The sequence below is a fragment of the Aulonocara stuartgranti genome (genome assembly GCF_965226115.1).
Source record: "Aulonocara stuartgranti genome assembly, chromosome: 16".
In the NCBI taxonomy this organism is placed as follows: domain Eukaryota; kingdom Metazoa; phylum Chordata; class Actinopteri; order Cichliformes; family Cichlidae; genus Aulonocara; species Aulonocara stuartgranti.
The window spans coordinates 27,334,978-27,354,789 of NC_138952.1; the positions used below are offsets into that span (position 1 = coordinate 27,334,978).

Below are 19,812 nucleotides of genomic sequence, written 5' to 3' on the forward strand. Positions count from 1 at the left end.
AACTAGCAGCTGGTTCATATGTGCTGCCAGGCACTCGTAGAGTGCAGTCAGCTTCTTCAGCCAGTAGGCGTGAACCATGTCAGGGCCTGGTGCTGTCCAACTCTTCATACTGGAGACCCTTTCTTGGATATCTGCCACGGTGATGGTTACTGGACCCTGTTCGTGGAGGTCGCTGTGGTCTGCCCTCAGATCCACTAGCCACTGAGCATTGCCGTTATGGGTTGGTTCGATACTTTGGTGTCACGGTTCGATATTTTTTCGATACAAAAAAAAATGTTCATGCCTTTTTAATTTGTCATTTGTTAAATTTTCACGGCACATTCCGCACCACATCTCTGCGTTCATCATTTGTTTGAAGCCAGCTCACCTCCTGCAACTACTTTTCCGAGAATACGCGCCTCTTTTGTGGTTCGGACTCCTTCTGACATTTCTTTGGAGGTGGAGGAACATCACAGTAATTTCTTAAAGGAGCTTGCTTCTTCGACATCTTTAAGAGTTCTAAACAAATGTCTGTCCTCCTCCTGAAAATCTTATGTACGCAAACACGCATTGCAACTTCTTATCTTGTGCATGTTTTTTATTTTGACAGCGATTCACTTGTCATGTTTGCATAGTAAGCTAACGATTGATAAGACGATGTCAGAGGAATTGGTGCGCAAATTATCATCACTCACCAATCAATGCTGTCGCTCTCTATACACAGTTCACGCGATTGCAAAGTGAAAGCAAAAAACAAGCGCAAATTCAAACGCGATTTCAATATGTCACATATTGACAGTGGCTCACCGATGCCAATGACATAATTACCCAGCTACATTACCGAAAGAATGCAAAAGCATTGACATATATTTTTCCTTCCTACGATAGGCCGACGGGCAGGGCAGAGATAGATTTTGGTAGCCCGACTGGAAAAATCGCTAGCCCGGGGACGTCGGGCTAGCGATTTTGCGAGCCCTGTATCTAATTGAGGAATCACTCATCTTTGGAAAAGAGAGTTTATTACAGAGAAATGTCTCTTTCCAAAATAAAAGCTATACTATACGCTTCTTCTGGGCTATATTCTCAGCAGCATATTAAACATATCAGGTCCCCATAAGGAGAATCACGTGCTAACGGCTGTCTAAATGACTCGGGTAAAGTTTGTAGCACGCGTGCTTGTTGTTTTTGTCTGCTTCCACTTGTCTTTGCACTAGGATGATGTCGGTGTAAATGTGCAGTCATATTTGTTGTGTTCCCACTAGTGCTGTCAGCGTAAATCTCGTTGAAATGACGTTAATGCCACAACACGGCAAATCTCCGTTAACGAGCTACCGTGGATCGCCCCGTGCATGGGGCTGGACGGCCAACACGTTAACGAGCTAACGGCGCTAACACACTAGCTCCCATCCATGTAATTGACCATTGCGTGGCACATCCGACATACTGTTTTACTTTAGTCCATGACGCGCTTACCTTCAGGGTCATATGTCACATGAAAACCAAAATAGTTCCAAACGCCACATCTGAATGAGGGTGGGGGAGGTTCAATTTGCCATGTTGCAAGGAGAGCTTAACTTCTGTCTCGCTAGCTTGCCCTGCGCTCAGTGAATCTGCGTTCGACTACTCCGCCTAGGCTGCACTGTTGAGTGCAGATCCACTGAGCGCTCAACACAGACAGCATTGTCAGAAGGAAAGTTGATAAAATAAATTAAAAATTTTGTATTGTTCGATACATATGCGTACCGAACCGAAAGCACTGTATCGAACGGTTCAATATCGATACGAGTATCGTTGCACCCCTAATATACATATATATATTATATATATACTTGCCTCATTCACACAAGCACTCTTTTTTCTACGTAAGCACTTTCTATCTAACACTCACAGTCAGAGCAACTTGATGAAGGATATTTGGTATGCAGACTGGAGCAGACTTGGATCGAATTGGAAATTAAGACCCCCCCACCCCCACCCCTTCCACCTTCTATTTGGAAGATCACCTACCTTCCAATTAGTAGGTGACCTGCTCTACCTCCTGAGCTACAGTCACCCCAAAGCTGAAGTGTTCTTGCACCCTCTTTCCAGTGTCCTCAAAATCATTCACCCTTCTCAATCACAAAGGATGTTCCAGCACCTAAAAACACCTCAAAGAGGCAAGGACAGGTGAGATAAGTGTGTCTGGAAGAGCTAAGAGCGAGGGAAGCATCCCTCAAAAGGACAGGATCTCTTAAGACTAATACTATAGAAGCAAGGATTTCTCATTTTCTCTCCTGTGTTCTTCAGTCTTGTTCATGGATGTCTCCTGCACATTTTCACTAAGACAGAAAGAAGAGATGAGATGGCAGGAAGCGAGGAGGCAAGTTAACATAATTAAATGCACCCAGGTGTCCCAGGGAGCGATCCATAATATAATACTTCTACTTATACTACTCCTCCTCTCTTGTCTGGTCCCTCGTTAAATACATCTGCACAAAGGATGAGAAGCACCGCTGAACTGACACCAGCTGTTCCTCAGATGTCAGGAAGATTGCACTTCAAGGCAACTACATCTGTTTGATAAATATCAAGCTCGTCTTCTATTGCTCATTACCAGCTATATGTGGCCATAAGTGAAGGTGGTAATGTCCATTGACCTGTAAATCCGCAGTTTCAGCCGTCACTTTCAGCTTTACACCGGAACAGCTGCACCATTCATCCTCTGCATCTAGAAATTCAGAACCAGAGACCAAGTTTTATTCAGAAACATTGTTAGCTTATCTCCATAAAAATGCCATTGTACATTGATTTAAGGTCAAAATTCGTCTTTCTTTAAAATGTAGAAAGCAGTTCAGATTTTAGCTTAATTTTTTGTGAGCTTCTAATATTTTTATTGTATTATTATTTGCCACCACCAACATAATTTCCAGACCTGACTTCTGACCTTTTGAATGTAAAACATAACAAACTACTGCAGTAAGTATTGCAAAAAGACAGAAATTCAGAAACATTTTCTATCTGTATAAACAGACAGAAAGAGCAAATGCATGAAGCAGTAGTGAAGAAAAAAAGTAATTGTATGATTGGTTTTGATTTCTGACTGAGATTCTTGGATGGTTTCTATTTTATTTTCTTTCTTTTTCTTGCCTCCCTGGCTTTTTGGTCCATGAAGTAGCTCGGCCTGAGTGTGTTCATTTTCTTTATTGTTGTTGGGGGAATGGAAGTAAACATAAGGGGAAAACTCAGCCGGCATCCTTTTGAAGTGATGATCACTTTTTGATCTATTAGTTGCGTTTGTACCATGTTTTTTAATTGAAGAAAAGGGGGGATAAAAAGTGAAGCCTTGATTTGGATAAATAAGCTTTCTGATCAAAGGACTAGTCCAACGGGAAGCTACTTTTGCAGCGATTGCTGTAGGCATAAACAAGAGATGCAGACAGATGCTCTTTGTTTTCCAAGACAGAGAGTGACCTTTTGAGCCGAGTGTAGGTTAATAGCATCAATTTAATGGAGATTTGTGAGCCTCCTCCTGGTCAAGTCTAATGCTTTCTGCAAAGCCTGACAGGCTGAGCGCTTTTGTACATAGAGAGGAGGCTGACGCTGGGTAATGCAAAATAAACTCTGTTTAAACTAATGTAAACCTTTCCAGATCAAATAGGGCTTAGTCAGATTTGGCAGGAAAGAATATAGGGGTGAAGATGGCGAGGCCAGAAGGGAATTTAGGGCGAAAGCCAGGAAAACATTTGCACAGATGTGGGTACCTGCTGACAGTAGAGACATTTTGCTCTGTGCTGTTTTCTATTACAAGTTACCCCCTGCTTCTCTGCTCCTCATTTATCAGTGTCTGCTGATGAACATGCAATGAATATAACATGCAGTATGTAGGCTTTTGTGTGATTTTTGGCATGCTCATTTTTGTTTTATTAAAGAGTGCCTGTTTTTCTCTTTAACATTTTTTTCTGTTAGACTCCAGTAGCTTTGCACAGTTCAACAAAGTTCTCAGCTCATCCTCAAGAATAAAACACGCTATTACCTTTAAGCCTTACTTTGTTCCAAATTGGCTGCCCCTCACAATCAAAAGCCGGTCATCCGCCATTTGTTCACTGCCACTTCCTTTAGTCTCTTCCAGTTAAAAGGGAGTTCTTCCCCCACACTGTCACCAACTACTTGCTCATAGGCGATTCTTCATCTTTTTATTCACAGTGCCATGGTGGATTGACATCTGAAAGTACTTTTCCACACTGCCAGTTAGGGCTGGGCCATATTATACCGTTCACGGTAATACCGGTATAATGTTAAGCAACGATAGGAAAATGAAATATCGCGATAGAATATGAGTAAAACGCGCATGCGCAGTGCCTTTGTTTTCATATGCACATGGCCGATTGTTGAGTGAAACAGATGAACCAGAATTGGTTTGTAAAAATGGTGCAACTTCAGTGATGTGGAACTGGTTTGGTGTTTGTCCGTCAGATACACGACAAAGCACATTTTTTTGCAGAACATGCAAGCGGCCGTCGTTATTGTCGTATTTGTCGGACTAAGATGCTCTTAAATCTGGGAGTAATCTGGGTGCTAAACTCCGTATGCTTCAGGTCAAACGAACACTGCAGCATCACTGAGAGTTAAAAACTGTCTAAATTCTTTCATCTTTAATAAAACGATCAGCATTGCTGCTTTACCAGGTGTAACTATGAAGTTTAACTTCCAGGCATCCATGAAAACAAAATTTGTTACATTTAACGGAGTTAGAAGTTAGCAGGAAGCTAGTGGAAGTTAGCTCGCTAGTTTCGCTAGTTACCTAAGCATGATATTGCATGTTCTGACTGAGAGATTTCTGAAAAAATTCAAACGTACAGCTCTGCTATCACTTCCAACATAAATGAAGACAGGAAACTAAACAGCAGTGACGTTTGTAGGGTTACGGAAGTTGGGCTAGCTGGTATATAATGATGTGCTACGTGATCGCTAGCGACACAGCTATGTTAGCATAACATAAACAGTGAAGCTGGAGGACGAACACTATACACTTTTCCACTTATAAAAGTTAACGTTAAGGTTCCTGATAGTTAGAGACAAATGCAGTCGCATGGCAGGATGCTGTAAACGGACCAAACTTCAGTCAGGAGAACAACTGAGATAATCCATCCACAATACGAGGTTAGTCATTAATATACTGCAACAACATGGGAATAGAGCAGCTGCCAGATAATTCAAAATTAATGAATCAATGGTACAGAAGTGGAGGAAGCAAGAAGAATGAGTTTAATAAAGTTTGATTTATCTGACTGCTTTGTTTCGCTTAATGTGCCTTATAATCCCGTGCACCTTATGGTCCGAAAAATACGTACTGCACACTGCAGTTTAATGTTGCAAAGCACCTCTTTTTAACTTCAGTGGATATTATACATGGTTATGCTCAGGATGTGTCAGCCCATTTCTACTGGAAATGCCTTTTGGTTAAACTTTCAGCAAGGAATTTGCATTTGCACTGTTACATTTTTATAAAGCTTTAATGTACATAAAAACCAGCTTCTTCTTTAAGTGAAAATAAATGGAAGGTTGTCTTTTTGCGCTAGTAATGTTGTGGAGTTGTATTTTGTCTCGCATCAATTATATCGTCAGTTATATCGTTATCGCAAATTTTCAAATATATATTGTGATAAATATTTTTGGCCATATCGCCCTGCTGTACTGCCAGTAATGCATCCCCAAACCATGGCAGAGCCTCCACCACCTCGCTCCAGACTCTGATGTCCACATTGACAATGATTTGAAGCAACATTTTCAAATTTGAATTGACTCTCAGTCTAGCTGTTTAATTTGGTGTACCTTTTCTCCCAGTTTCCCCTTCTAAAGAACAGCTTCTTAACAATATTCTGTGTGTTTAGCAGCCCTGTAGATCAGCGCTTCAGAGCCATATGCTGCCCTCTAATTCTCTGCATGTGTGTGTGTTCATGCCTAGATTCATTTAGTAGTCTTATTGAATTAAAGTATAACTAGGAGTGCCAGAGGTCAGTGTATGAAAAGCTGTTTTTCTTCAGTATACTCTGCGGTTGCTAAACCAATGAGTACTCAGTGCTTTTTTTGTTAGCTCTTCCTCCCCACATGATCAGCAGGTTGGCTGGTTTGTGATTCCCCAACAGCCCCCACCCATCCTTCCCCCTCCATTTTTCCCAGAGCTCTCTCAGTTCATTTGAAAAGCAAATGTTATGTAATTGTATTTAAGAGTTGCATGCCTACCTAAAAGCTAATCAGTGTAAATGCACAACGGAAAACAATTAAAGTGGGAATAGCTGTTGATGGTATAACAATGTCCTAACTAGCATTAGGATTTTTGGAAGCCCTTTTTGTCATTAATTTTAAAAGACCTTTAAAATCCCTGTGTGCCTTTTGCTATTGCTTTTTTTACAAGTACAGAAAGCACATATATTGCTTGAATCCTTATGTTTAAGTCCTGTTGGTGTCTCTGTCCTTCTGCAGGTTTGAGTGCTGCAAAGCTGTTGAAAGCCAGTGGGCTCGATCCTGTAGTGTTGGAAGCCAGAGACCGGGTTGGTGGTCGTACCTTCACTGTGCAGGTAAAGCAAAGAGTGTCAATACTACTGTAGGAGCGGCTCATAAAAGAGACAATCAGTAACAGTAATATAAATACTTTCCAGCCTTTTTAATTTTACAACCAAGATAGTGTATCTATTGCTTTTAATGGGCATACAGAAAAAAAATGACATTTACATTCAAGTCATTTATGAGCGTAGAAGTACAAGCATAGATCAGTTAGCCTTTTCAGAAATATGTGTGACATTTCTTTCTTTTTTGTCATGATCTAATTGCGAGTATGTGTCTTTTAGAATAAGGAGGCAAAGTGGGTTGATCTAGGCGGTGCCTACATTGGACCGACACAGAACCGCATCCTCCGTCTGGCCAAAGAGTACGGCATAAAGACCTACAAAGTCAACGAGCAGGAGAACTTGGTGCATTATGTTAATGTGAGTGTCTTTTTTTTATTGCAGATAATTTTCTACTCCAAGCTTTCTTGGTTTATGTCATCTCTGTGTACTCAATGACAGATGTTTACTCATGACATGTTCCAGATGTATTCTTCACTTTAAGTGATGGAGTAAATGATGACAGTTTTCAGAAGATGATGCACCATATCTTGAGTCTGACCCATTATCCAATAGAAAGGAAATCCAAGTCTCTGCTACTTTTCTGGCATCACGCAGTAGGCATGGCAACAAGGATCTTTATCAACATTTTTCAATTGCCACTTTCTGCCGCTGGCACTTTTCCTGTCAGCTTGACTTTTTTATATTTACTGACCAAAGTTGCAACGTTAATACATTGCATGAGCTAACAGAGCTAGCCTCTTTGCCATCAGCAGTAGAGTTTGAAGCATTTTTTGGGAATCTTTTTGTTTGCACTAACAACGAAGTAATAACTTGTCACGTTATCATCATTGTTAACTTTAGTTCACTTGACTGTAATCAAAAAAATTAGCCACCCCCCCCCACACACGGTCAGACAGAACATATAGCAGTGGAGGAGCTTGTTAATGATCTCAAGACTGGGACCAGTTACCAAGAACACCAATGGTAACACACTGGTTATAACACCAGACCTCAGTCCTGTAGAAAATGTGCTGTAGGCGGCTTTAAAACCTAAAGCATTTAGAGATTTTCTGTAAAGAGGGCCAAAACCCTCCTGAGATGTGTGCAAACCTAATGACCAACTACAAGGAATATCTTTTTTTTTACTCTTAGTTTTAGTTTTTTTGGACAGTGGTTTGGGGGGAAAAAATGAAATATGTGGAGCAGAGCCATCTGGCTAACAGGAAGAGCTACGTGAGGATGCCCTTCATGGACTATAACTCCACATTCAACTCTATAATCCCAGACATCCTTATCGCCAAACCGACCTCCTTCAGATGCCCCTTTCCCTCTTATTCCTAGGTTAAAGCTCGGTAAACACCCTGGTAAAGAAGACCCAACAGCGGCTGCACTTCCTCCATGTCCTGAGGAAGAAAAACCTGGACTAGAAGCTACTGCTGGGCTTCTACTGCTCCTCAGTGGAGAGCATGCTCTGTGTACACAGGGCCCACAACTGAGATCAGAAAGGCTGTGCAGAGGGTAATTAATACTGCCAAAAAAAGGCTGTCCTCTGCCACACCTGGAGGCCATCGCCAGATTCTCCTGTCTCAGACAAACCAGGGCCATCACAGGTGACCCTGCCCACCTCCTGTTTGACTCGCCAAACTCACTAACAGCTTCTTCCCCTGGGCCATTTGGACTATTAACAAACAATACGCCACAAAAAACTCCACTCCTGCCCACCCAGCCACTAATCTGAGCCATGGTCTGAGTAACCCTCATCACTCAGGCCACTCACACACAGACTTTCCAACTTTTGCTCTAATGTATGTCTTTTGTCTCTTGTTTGTATATATTAGTCTTGATTTTATATATTTCTCATGTTTGTTATTTATTCCTGCTGTCTTACTATTTAAATTTTATTCCTGCAAAATTGGCATGGGGCACCCACAATTTTGTTGTACATGTACAAATACAATACGGGACTTTTCTATTCTATTCTGGCTGCATTTTCAGCCCTAAAGTTTGCCGTTTAAATCACTATTGCCCATATATCTCCCCTATATTGCTTTCTAGATTACTTAAAGAAAACTGAGGTACTATGAAAAAGAAAACCAAATGTTCCTGTGGTTTCCTATATGTCTACAGAACAGCCACCACTCCTCCCTTCTTTAGCATTAGTGACTGGAGATGTTAATCTTTGCCAGAGGGATTTTAGTAATGCAGTTTCTCTTTTCTGAGTGGTTGAAAGGCAAACAAAGAGGAAAGGAAGAAAGAGACACTCAGGCTATATTTCTTTGTTCTTGTTATTCTGTGCTCAATATCTCATTAGTGAGGCTGCACCACTGTCCTTAACAGAGTTGTGTTCTTCTACCTGATTTAATTTTCCATTGCTACTATGTCCCCTGGTGAAACTACCCCTATTGTAAATCACTGGGCTGAGTAACGTGGCTGGGAGCTTTCTCTGTGTGTGTGGATGGAGAGTGCCTATGTTGGCTATCTTCAGTCACTGAATTATAACTTCAAAGCCAGTCCAATCCGGTCGTTAAGTCTGACGTCACTAGCCGTGTCTGGGCCTAAACTCCGCTGCAGGTCCATATATCAAACGATCACTATGGCATTACTGAGAGTTGAAAAACTGTCTAAAGTCTTTCATCTTTAATAAAATGATCAGCGTTCTGCTCTACCAGGTGTAACAATTGAGTTTAACATCCAGGCATCCATGAAAACGGAATTTATGACATTTAACTGAGTTAGAAGTTAGCAGGAAGTTAGCTCGCTAGCTTCTATCTAAATACAATATAGCATGCCCTGACTGCGGGGTTTTGGAAACAAATTAAAACGTACAATTCTGTTATCACTTCCAACACAAATGAAGACAGAAAACTAAACAGCAGTGACATTAGTAGGGTTACTGAAGTTTGGCTAGCTGTAGCTAATGATGTGCTACGTGACCGCTAGCGACACAGCTATGTTAGCATAATATAAACAAGCTAACTTTTTTTCCACTCGATAAAAGTTAACGTGAGTGTTCTCGGTGATCAGGAACAAATGTAATCGCATGGCAGGATGCTGTAAAAGGACCAAACTTCAGCCAGGAGAACAACTGAGATAATCCATCCACAATACGAGGTTAGTCATTCATATACTGCTGCATGGGCTGGGCTGTAGTTACATCCTAAGGTTTTAAAAACTGAGCTTAAATAAATGATTAGCGGTAATAAAAGCCAAGGGAGGTCAACAGTGATCAGTGACTGTTTTAGGAGCTTTTTTTGTCATGAACCGAAGTTCCGAGCACAGGCAGGACCCAGTAGCAGAACACACACACTAGGGTAGGAGCGAATAAAGAAAGTAATTTTTATTGCAAGTAAAGGTGTCCCGTGAGGGTAGCCTGAAAAACAACGTATGGAACCAGAAGAAACCGAGGGACCGCGCAGGGAACGCCGAGAGCGGGGCTGTGAGAGGCTGTAAAACAAAAAGAGAGACAGATTACTGGGGTGCGGAAAAAAGGCAGCATACGAGGGAAGGTGGAGTGTGCGTCTCACGGTGATAGCCGGGCCGAGTGAACCAGAGGGGGGTGGAGCTCCAAAAGGGGTCGAGACGGCGAAGCTGATGGTGAACCAAATCTCAGGCGGACAGGTGGACAGGCAGGTGGCTCGAAAACAAAAACACGCCGAGTTGTGATCTGGGTACACAGGGAAAAAACAGTGTTAGGTCCGATGGAGAGTTTGTCATAAGAGTTCTTTTCCCGCAGGCGTACGTTACCGCTGAGAGGCGACTACGGACTGGCGTGGAGCAGCAGGTAGGGCAGGATTAAATAGTCCACCTGGTGATCGCCTGGGATGGGATGCAGGTGTGGGGTTAGCAGCCACGCTCGTGGGCGTGGACATCCCAGCAGCACCCCGGACGCCGGGCCGCGGACCATGACATTTTTGAGATTAAATAGAAGAAAATACATAACATTAAACATGTTAACAACACAAAAGCCATATTAAATGCAGACTACTTTAGGCCTGGAAGTAGGATTCGTCACGTCATCACTTAACGACCGGGTGGATTATTATTACTTCTGCCCTCTAGGTGTGTGCACAACAAAATGCACATATGAAACACTACAATATATCCCCCCCTCCACCAACACACACACACACACACACGCACACGCACATACACACACTAAAACATATGGTATTAACAGATTATCAGATTAACAGATACCGTGACCATGTATAGTACATAACACTCCACATAGATTTCTTTACTTTTCTGCACTCATTCCTGGCCGAAGAATTGTAAAATATTATTATTTCTATTATATTAGTAAAAAATATTTAGTGATAGCTGACGGTGACGAGTGTTCGATGGTTCTTTCTGTTTTTTTAAAAGAACCATTACTTTAGCAAAAGAGACAATAAACCACTATGAAAACACCTCATTACATGTATAACTGCATTGATGATTGAAATTGTGGATAAATCAGCAAAAGCAAATAAATAAGTAAAGTAAAAGTAATTATTCTACAGAAAAATGTTCCTTGTCAGTGTTTTATGGACCACAACTAATAGTGGAAATGTTTAAGGCTAAGGTAATTTCAAACTCATTTAAAGCTTTTACTCTGTTTAATCTACAGTAATGCATGGCATTCTACAAAACCACAGAAACATAGGCCTACATTTGATCTTTTAAAAAGAAAGAGGAGCTAGCTACCTTTAGCAGCAGTTTGCCTCGCATGCTGGTCTCCCACTAGTCTTCCACCAAATACCAGACATTTATCTACATTACACACAGGAAACGTGCTACATTTTCCAATGCAAGCCGTTTCCAAGGCAAACAGAGCTTCCAGCGACAGGCTGGAATGACAGAATGCTGTTTGAGATGAAAGGAGAGAGATTGCTTTCACCTTGGCACGTTTTAATTGATGCCAGTTTTTAGATTTGACTTGGAAAGCACTGCTTCCCTCGCTTTTCCAATTCTAGCCTTAAAGTGAATTTTATGGTATGCCACATATGCCATGCTTCCTTCCTCTAACCGAGAGAGATTGTTGCTACACTATGCATAGCTCACTGAAGGTGCAGATTTAAACACCATGGAGTAGGTGTTCATTTGCAGGATTAGAGTACACTGGAGTGGCAGCTGATGATATTGCTCTAGTATTTATTTGTCAGAAAGTTATTTTTAAAGGAGCACGTTATTTAGCATTTAGTAAACCTGTGTTCTTTCAAACTTGCACAGCTGCTGCTAAAAAATACAGTCTGTGCAGAATAATACTCTAGATAAGGGGTCGGCAACCCTAGGCACGCGTGCCACAGTTGGCACGCGAAGGGTTAACTGATGGCACGGCCATAGCTGGACTGGCCATCTTGCATAATGGGCATTTGCTCGGTGGCCCGATGATTTTTTATTTTTTTTGTAACGGTATAAACAATGAAAGGTGTTGGATTGGCCAGATGCTGGCCGGTGTGTAAAAATAGCTCAGTTGTTTGGTGGTGGCATCGTGGAGCTTCCACAGATTCAGTAAAATTAACAAGTGGTGGAGGCTGCACGTGGATGAGGGAGATCGGAGGCAGGACGAGGAGAGACCCAAGGCGGCCGCCGGTCCGAGCGTCAGGTGAACTGAACTTCAGGTAAGAAGTTATGACCTGCAGTCTATCTGGGTCAGATATAAACCAAGCTTAGGTGGAGTTTATTTTCATTATGCTGACTTTTTACAGTCAGTTACAATAACTCGTACTGCGTACTAGCTAGCATGATGGAGTTTCTATACAGCTGGGTCGGTGCTATGATGTTACTGATAGTGAACTTTATTTTATTCATAAGGTTAATTAGTAGAGTTGCCAACCGTCCCGTACAAACGGAATCGTCCCGCATTCAGAAATATTATTACGAGTTTCGTGTTGAGCTGCCCGATGCGCCGCCCGGCGTAGGAGGAACTAAGTCTAAGTCTAAGTTGAGCTGAGAAGGAACACAGTTTGTCCTGTACTTCAGCTAGAATGAAAAAAGACACAAAGGTGGAGTTATTCTGTGTCTTTGCTGCACAGCTGCCTCTTCTTCTCTCATTCTCTCCCCCTCTCTCTCCTGTTGCTACTTCAATCATGAAACTGATCAATGATCAGCTGATCGGCTTTTCTCTCTTGTTTATCGCCTACTTTGCGCCAGAAAGAGGAAACCGCCGGATGTCGCGCTAAACAGCACGTTTAAGCTTCATCAGCTGTTGTTAGAATTTATTTAATATTAATTTTTAGTATCAGCTGATGTTTGCTGGAGCCACAGCTGTAAAGCTGCTGGTCATGATGTCGATTTGGATATGTGGTGAGAGGGAAACATGAAGATGAAACCAGGAGATGTCCTTACTGAATCATCAGAGCTGAACAGGTGATGGAGAAACAGGTTTACCTTTTAGGTGACATGAATGAGTTGAAGGGAAGTTATGAACTGTTTCTGAGAGACAAATAACACCAGGATCCTTTTCTAAGTAGCTGACAGCTGGTAACTGTGCAGGGGCGGGTCTAGCAAAGTTTTGCCAGGGGGGCAGGTAGGGCATTAACAGGGAAAGGGGGGCACAAAGAAATACTTTTCTTTGTTCTTCTCATTTAAAATGTCTGGCTGTTATTAAATAATTATCTGAAGCTTACAACCAAAGTTTTTATCTGATGTAAAATGTATAGAAATCATACATATACCAACAAGATTTTACATCACTGTCACAACAGCATTTGTTTTCATTCAAAGGCTTTATGGCTTTAATACCTTTTTTTGTCCCAGTCCAGCCCTGGGCACGACACGCAGTAAATTAATCTGAGAAGGTGCATCAAAAAATAAATGGCCGCGCCAGCGGTGCACATAGCAAATCAGCTTGCATAGACACATTAGTTGTGCCGCTTCTTAATGACAGTATCTTAACTAACAACCCCAAGTACTAGATTCAACTTGTAATTGGCTAAAAATAACTTAGCCTACTGGTGAGAGGGACGTTGTTAGCTTTCCACATTCCGACACTTCAAAAGCTTCAGGAGCTGTCCGCTCAGCACAGCATCAGCACCACGGAGATACATGGATACATCCGTAGACTCGAGACACAATGCACTTTTGGGCCTTTCAGGTGTATGGACCAATGTTTTATTTTCTGATCAAACCAGAAAGCTTTAATGAGCAGCTAGATTTGTCTCGCATTAACTGGCTGAGTTAATGCCAGTTAATGCAACATCGAAGCAGCTGGAATCCACAGCTGTGCATTTTCACCTGCTGGACATCACTACCTGACAAGTTTAACTGTCTTCAGAACATTGCAGAGGCCTTATTGACAGTATTTGGCTCTACATATCTGTGTGAGCAGATTTTCTCTCACATGAGTGTCCTCAGGTAGCCGTCTGAATGCTGGACACTCGGAGACCTGTGTCTCTGAGTGGGAGACCAGAGATCACATTATTTATTTATTTATTTATTTATTAACCTTTATTTAACCAGGAAGATCCCATTGAGATTAAAAACCTCTTTTTCAAGGGAGACCTGGCCAAGATAGGCAGCAGCAGATGTCTCACAGTTACAGAAATTACTCAAACACAGGCAGCAACAACACACATGCAACAATAAGTGAAAGAATACAAATAAAATAAAAATAAAATTCAATAAAATTCAAATAAAATAAAAAGTCAGTTAAAATGACAATCAATCTAATTGAAACAGTTGCATGTTATGGACTTGGCCTCAAGGATTCGTAGTTTAGATTTAAAATCACTTAATGAAATGAATTCAGTCATTTTCCATTCCTTCTGCAGTTTGTTCCAGGCCGAGGGTGCTAAATGGACAAAAGCTCTTTTACCAAGTTCAGTTCGGGCAAATGGAACAGAAAGCAACAAGTAACCATGCGGACGAAGAGAATACCGACCAGCATGTTTCATTACAAGCAGGGAACATATATAAGAAGGCAGCAACCCAAGTATCGCCTTATATATAAAACTGTATAAATGAGAGTTCCTCCGACTTACCAAAGCAGGCCATCCTACCTGAGAGTATAACTCACAGTGGTGAGTCTGAAATTTACAGTTAGTGATGAACCTCAGAGAAGCATGATACACAGAATCAACCATTCGAAGACATTGAGCAGAAGCATTCATATATAGAATATCACCATAATCCAGCACAGGCAAGAATGTTGCAGCAACAAGCCGCTTCTTTGTATTAAAAGAGAAACACAACTTATTTTGAAAATAAAATCTCAGTTTTAACTTCAGGTTTTTCACAAGATTCTCTACATGTGGTTTGAAGGTAAGCGAGTCATCAATTAAGATTCCCAGATATTTATAGGTGTGAACCAACTCTATTTTATTACCTTCAAGAGTGGTTACTGATGGGATTGTTTGGGCTCGTCTCCTTGATTTAGAAAACAACATGAGCTTTGTTTTGTCTGCGTTGAGAACAAGTTTAAGCTGATGTAATGAGTGCTGGACAGCAGAAAAGGCTTTCTGCAAGGAGTCGATGGCTTGGACAAGAGTTGAACCACAGCTGTAAATAACTGTATCATCAGCATAGAAGTGCAAGTTTGCATCTGGCACATGTAGACTAAGATTGTTTACGTAAATGATAAATAGAAGGGGACCTAATACAGAACCCTGTGGCACTCCGCTGTGCACTGTAACAAAGTCAGAACATAGACCGTCAGATTTAATGCACTGAGTCCTGTTACTGAGGTAGTTTGAGAACCATGCCACTGCTCTCTCAGAGAGTCCTGACTGGAAGAGTCTAAGTTTTAAAATACAATGATCAACAGTGTCAAATGCTTTTGACAAATCAATAAAAAGGGATGCACAGTGTTGTTTTTTATCAAGTGCAATAGTAATATCATTTACCACTCTAATTGCAGCTGTGATAGTACTGTGATTCTTCCTAAAGCCTGATTGATATTCAGATAAAATGGCATTGATGTGCAAAAACTCCTTTAACTGCTCACACACAAGAGCTTCAAGAACTTTGGCCAGCACAGATAGATTAGATATTGGTCTGTAATTAGTTAACACTGCTGGGTCGCCCCCTTTTAATAGAGGAACAACAAAAGCTGATTTCCATACTGAGGGAATTTTATTCATGTCCAGTGTGAGGTTGAAAAGTGTTGTGAGAGGCTCTGCTACAAAATCAGCTGCCAGTTTCAAGAAGTAAGGATCTAGTAAGTCTGGTCCTGGAGATTTTCTAGGATCTAACAGTTTAAGAGCTTTACAGACCTCCTGCACAGAGAAAGGAACAAAGTTAAATGGCTGACCAGTGTACACCGGAAGGTTTGTGCCAGATTTTACAGAGACTGGGTTCAGAGAGTCAAACAAAGAGCCAGAAGATATAAAGTGCTTGTTAAAACAATTCATAATCTCCTTCCTATCATAAACAGGAACAGAATCCTTAAAAACATAGGTGGGTAGAGCGTGGGAGCTTTTACTCACTGAAAGAGACTTAATGATTTTCCAGAACTTCTGTGGATTATTTAGGTTCTCAGTGGTGACAGACAGATAATATTCTGTTTTAGCTTTCTTAATAGAGGAAGTACATCTGTTTCTTAGTTGTCTGAAAAGAAGCCAATCACTGGGGTAGCCTGTTTTCCTCGCTTTGGCCCAAGCTAGGTTACGCTCATGAATGATATCTGCCAGCTCTTGGGAGAACCAGGGGTTTTCACGACCTTTTATCCTATATCTTCTTAATGGAGCATGTTTATTCACAATTTGCATAAACCCATCCTTAAAGAATGCCCACGCTAATTCTACATCAGGGATCAATCCTATTTTCTTCCAGTCATAATTTGACAAATCATGATAAAATGCTTGCTCATTAAAATGTTTAAGAGTTCTTTTAAAAATAATACGATGTTGTGACTTGGCCACTTTAGTATTTCTAATAGCAGCAACAACACAGTGGTCACTTAAGTCGTTACAAAAGACACCCAAAGATGAAAATTTATGTGTGTCTCTGTATTAACAAACATGCCATATTGGGTTAGTTTATTTTTCCTTATCATTCTTGTGAGGCACGGTGGTTAGCACTGTTGCCGCACAGCAAGAAGGTCCTGAGTTCAATTCCACCATCAGGCCGGGGTCTTTCTGTGTGGAGTTTGCATGTTCTCCCCGTGTTCGCGTGGGTTCTCTCCGGGTACTCCGGCTTCCTCCCACCGTCCAAAGACATGCAGCTTGTGGGGATAGGTTAATTGGATAATCCAAATTGCCACTAGGTGTGAATGTGCGAGTGAATGTGAGTGTGAATGGTTGTCTGTCCCTGTGTGTTAGCCCTGCGACAGACTGGCGACCTGTCCAGGGTGTACCCCGCCTTTCGCCCTATGACAGCTGGGATAGGCTCCAGCGCCCCCCGCGACCCTGAAAAGGATAAGCGGAAGCGAATGGATGGATGGATGGATTCTTGTGAGGAGACCATAAATAGCATTTGTATTTTCTGTTGTACAGTTCATTTGGTGTTATGGATAAAAAGTGTCTTTTTTTTGTTTCAAAATAGCTGATAACTATTCGCTGATAGCTGCCAACATCTGCGAACAAATATAATTCTACAAAGTGGTTCTATGTAGTGTGTAACTGTTCATATAGAGCGTTATTAAATTTACTGCTAATGCAATCATATGGCGAAATGACCTCTGAGGAAATTTTAAATGGCACTCGCCATCAGAATGGTTGCCTACCCCTGCTCTAGATCTCACTTGGCTGCATTTAAAAAAGCCACCCTGTGTTTTCCTTGTTGAATTTAAAACATCCAGGCACAGGAAAAGACGAGAAGTCTTCTGTGCTATGATTACTTGGGTAACATATTGATCAAGAACACTGTGTGCTCTCTGTGGTTTTTGTTTAGTCCATTTATTTAGCGACTGATTGACAATGAAGCATGGTTTCGTGATCTTCACCACCCTGTCCCTAGCACTGATGTATTATTGACTTAACCTACTTACAACAGCGCTGCGAAATATCACCAGCATAACACAGACAGCAGTTAGAAAACACATTTCTCTATTTCTGCTGTTGTGGCATGTTATGTGAACCCTAAATGAATCCATTCTGGTGTATGGGAGCTCCCATGTGACTGTGTCTCCCTAGCTACTATCTCTGTAAGATCCACTCGAAGACTCAGACTCACACACGCCACTCGTAGCTTCCTGGCTGGTTTCCATGGCAGCATGCCTCATCAAAAGCAGCTCCCACCTATCACTGTCAGGCAGTGTGTATGTGCTCTGTGTGTGCACATGTTTGTGCTTTTGTGTATGCATATTCTAGTGTTACTGCTCTCACAGCTTACACTGATATACACGTTCACACACCAACAAGTGTTACAGTGGTCCAAGATGGAAGTTAAGAGTCTTGCTCCTTCTCTTCTCTCCATTTTTGCATCTCCTCGTAGCTGTAACTAATGCCTTTTTAAAGCGCTAAAAATGGGATGGGATGCTCACATTATTTCCCTTTTACCAGCTGGTGGACTGAGCTTACCATTAAGCTGTGATGGAAGTGGCTACTATGGCTTTGGCTACCCTGTTATGGGTGTGGCGAAAAGACCCAAATGAAAGGCTCTCAAGCCAGAACTTCCATCCATCCATTCGCTTCCGCTTATCCTTTTCAGGGTCACGGGGTCGCTGGAGCCTATCCCAGCTGTTCAAGGTAGAACTTATTAAGCAGAAAGAAACAACCTATATTAAGGTGAAGTAAAGGAAGTCTTAGAATGCTATAATAATTACAGTGATAAGCAAACTCAAAACTCTAGTAGCTATTCAAATGGGGCCTTTCAGAGAAAATGTCAGGGTTTTGGAAACCATTAGATATTGTAAAACTGTTTGCATTTTATGTTGGCCAATAATGAATGCCCTGCAAGATAGAAATACAAGAAATCTTTAGACTGGCTTCAGAGGTGGTGTTTTGATATGATTTATTATCTTACACCTGAGAACCAATCCCTGCATCGGCAGTTCACAGCAATCAGTCTTTATTACCTATATTTTTATCGTGTGTGTGTTAGTGTTTTACTACACCTTTTTGTTTGTCAGTAGCTTTGAATTACAAAAGAAGAAATTCAAAAGAATAAACTCATAGTTTCACATGGTGACACAAGTCAATAAGACTTTATATGAACAGTAAGCAGTGATCTAACCCATTTGACACCCTCTACATTTCTTCACAGAACAAAAGCTAGAGTAATTGTAAATCAGCATGTGTCCCAAGCCATTGTGTAAGTACAGCTAGCTTTCAAGCAAGCCATGTAGCTAATCAGCTTTTCTATGGCAGATTGTAATCCAAAAGGCCAGTACTGCTTTCCCTTATCAGCAAACCACCGCCTAACAGGCAAATGCAGCTCTCAGCACTGGATTCATTAATGAGGGATCACTATCAGAGACGGGGAAACAGACTTTGATTAAATACTGTGCTTGCTTATCAGAGATTGAGAAAGAGTCCGGGATTGTCCCTTGGATCCTGCAGTACTTTGGACGCTGTGCATGTTTGCACGTTCACAGGACCAGTGAGGGAAACGGCCGTACCAGCTGTGTCTGTTTAGCTTGCTTTTAGAGAATGCCAAGTGCTGCACATTCACTAAGAAGCCACCAGCTTGTGAGAGCTGGCAAAAAGCAGAGGGAACAGCCATCTGATACACCAGTTTGTCATTTTTAGACACACTTTGACATATTCAGATATATTATTTGGAGTTGCATTATTTTGCAACCAAATCAAATCTGTTTTTCTGGTGTTTTTTGGCAAATATGAGACGAGCCTTTATATTCTTTTTGGTCAACAGTGGGTTTTGCTATGAAACTCTCCCATCGAGACCATTTTTGCCTTGTGTAGTTCTTACTGGATAAATCATGAACACCTTAACTGAGGCAGGTGAGGCCTGCAGTTCTTGAGATGTTGTTCTGGGTGCTTTTGTGACCTCCTGGACGAGTCATTGATGCACTCCTGGAGTCATTTTGGTCACTGGCCACTCCTAGAAAGTTTTCTCAATTTTTGAATAACAGCTCTCCACTTGGTTTAGTCTTAGAAAAGGTTTTCCAGACTGATGGATGTTATTGGCTTTGTCTTTCAGCTGTTTTTTTGCGTTTCTATAGATCAAGGCATGACGTGTTGCTTAGCTTACTTCACTTTGTCAGACAGGTTATATTTAAGTGATTTCTGGATTAGTGTGGCTAGTTGAAAGTGAACTTTTCAAAGGTCAGCTTTCCAAAAAATGTGGCTGATCAAAGTAAATTCACAATTTAACAAGGGAGGGCAACTACTTTTTCAAATAGGACATGGTAGGTTTGTGTAGC

At 41.5% G+C, this 19,812-nt stretch overlaps 1 protein-coding gene across 2 annotated transcripts in view; it reads left to right on the plus strand.

The window, feature by feature from the left end:
- LOC309691586 (amine oxidase [flavin-containing]-like) overlaps positions 1–19,812 on the plus strand; it is a 60,106-nt gene that overhangs the window by 26,061 nt on the left and 14,233 nt on the right. The window contains exons 3-4 of one of the 2 annotated variants that reach the window (XM_082509365.1): positions 6,442–6,536; positions 6,807–6,944. In XM_082509365.1, coding sequence (XP_082365491.1) covers positions 6,442–6,536; positions 6,807–6,944 — 233 coding nt within the window. Of the gene's footprint in view, positions 1–6,441; positions 6,537–6,806; positions 6,945–9,657; positions 9,678–19,812 lie in introns of those variants that run through there. The other variant, XM_082509366.1, reaches the window with a different exon arrangement.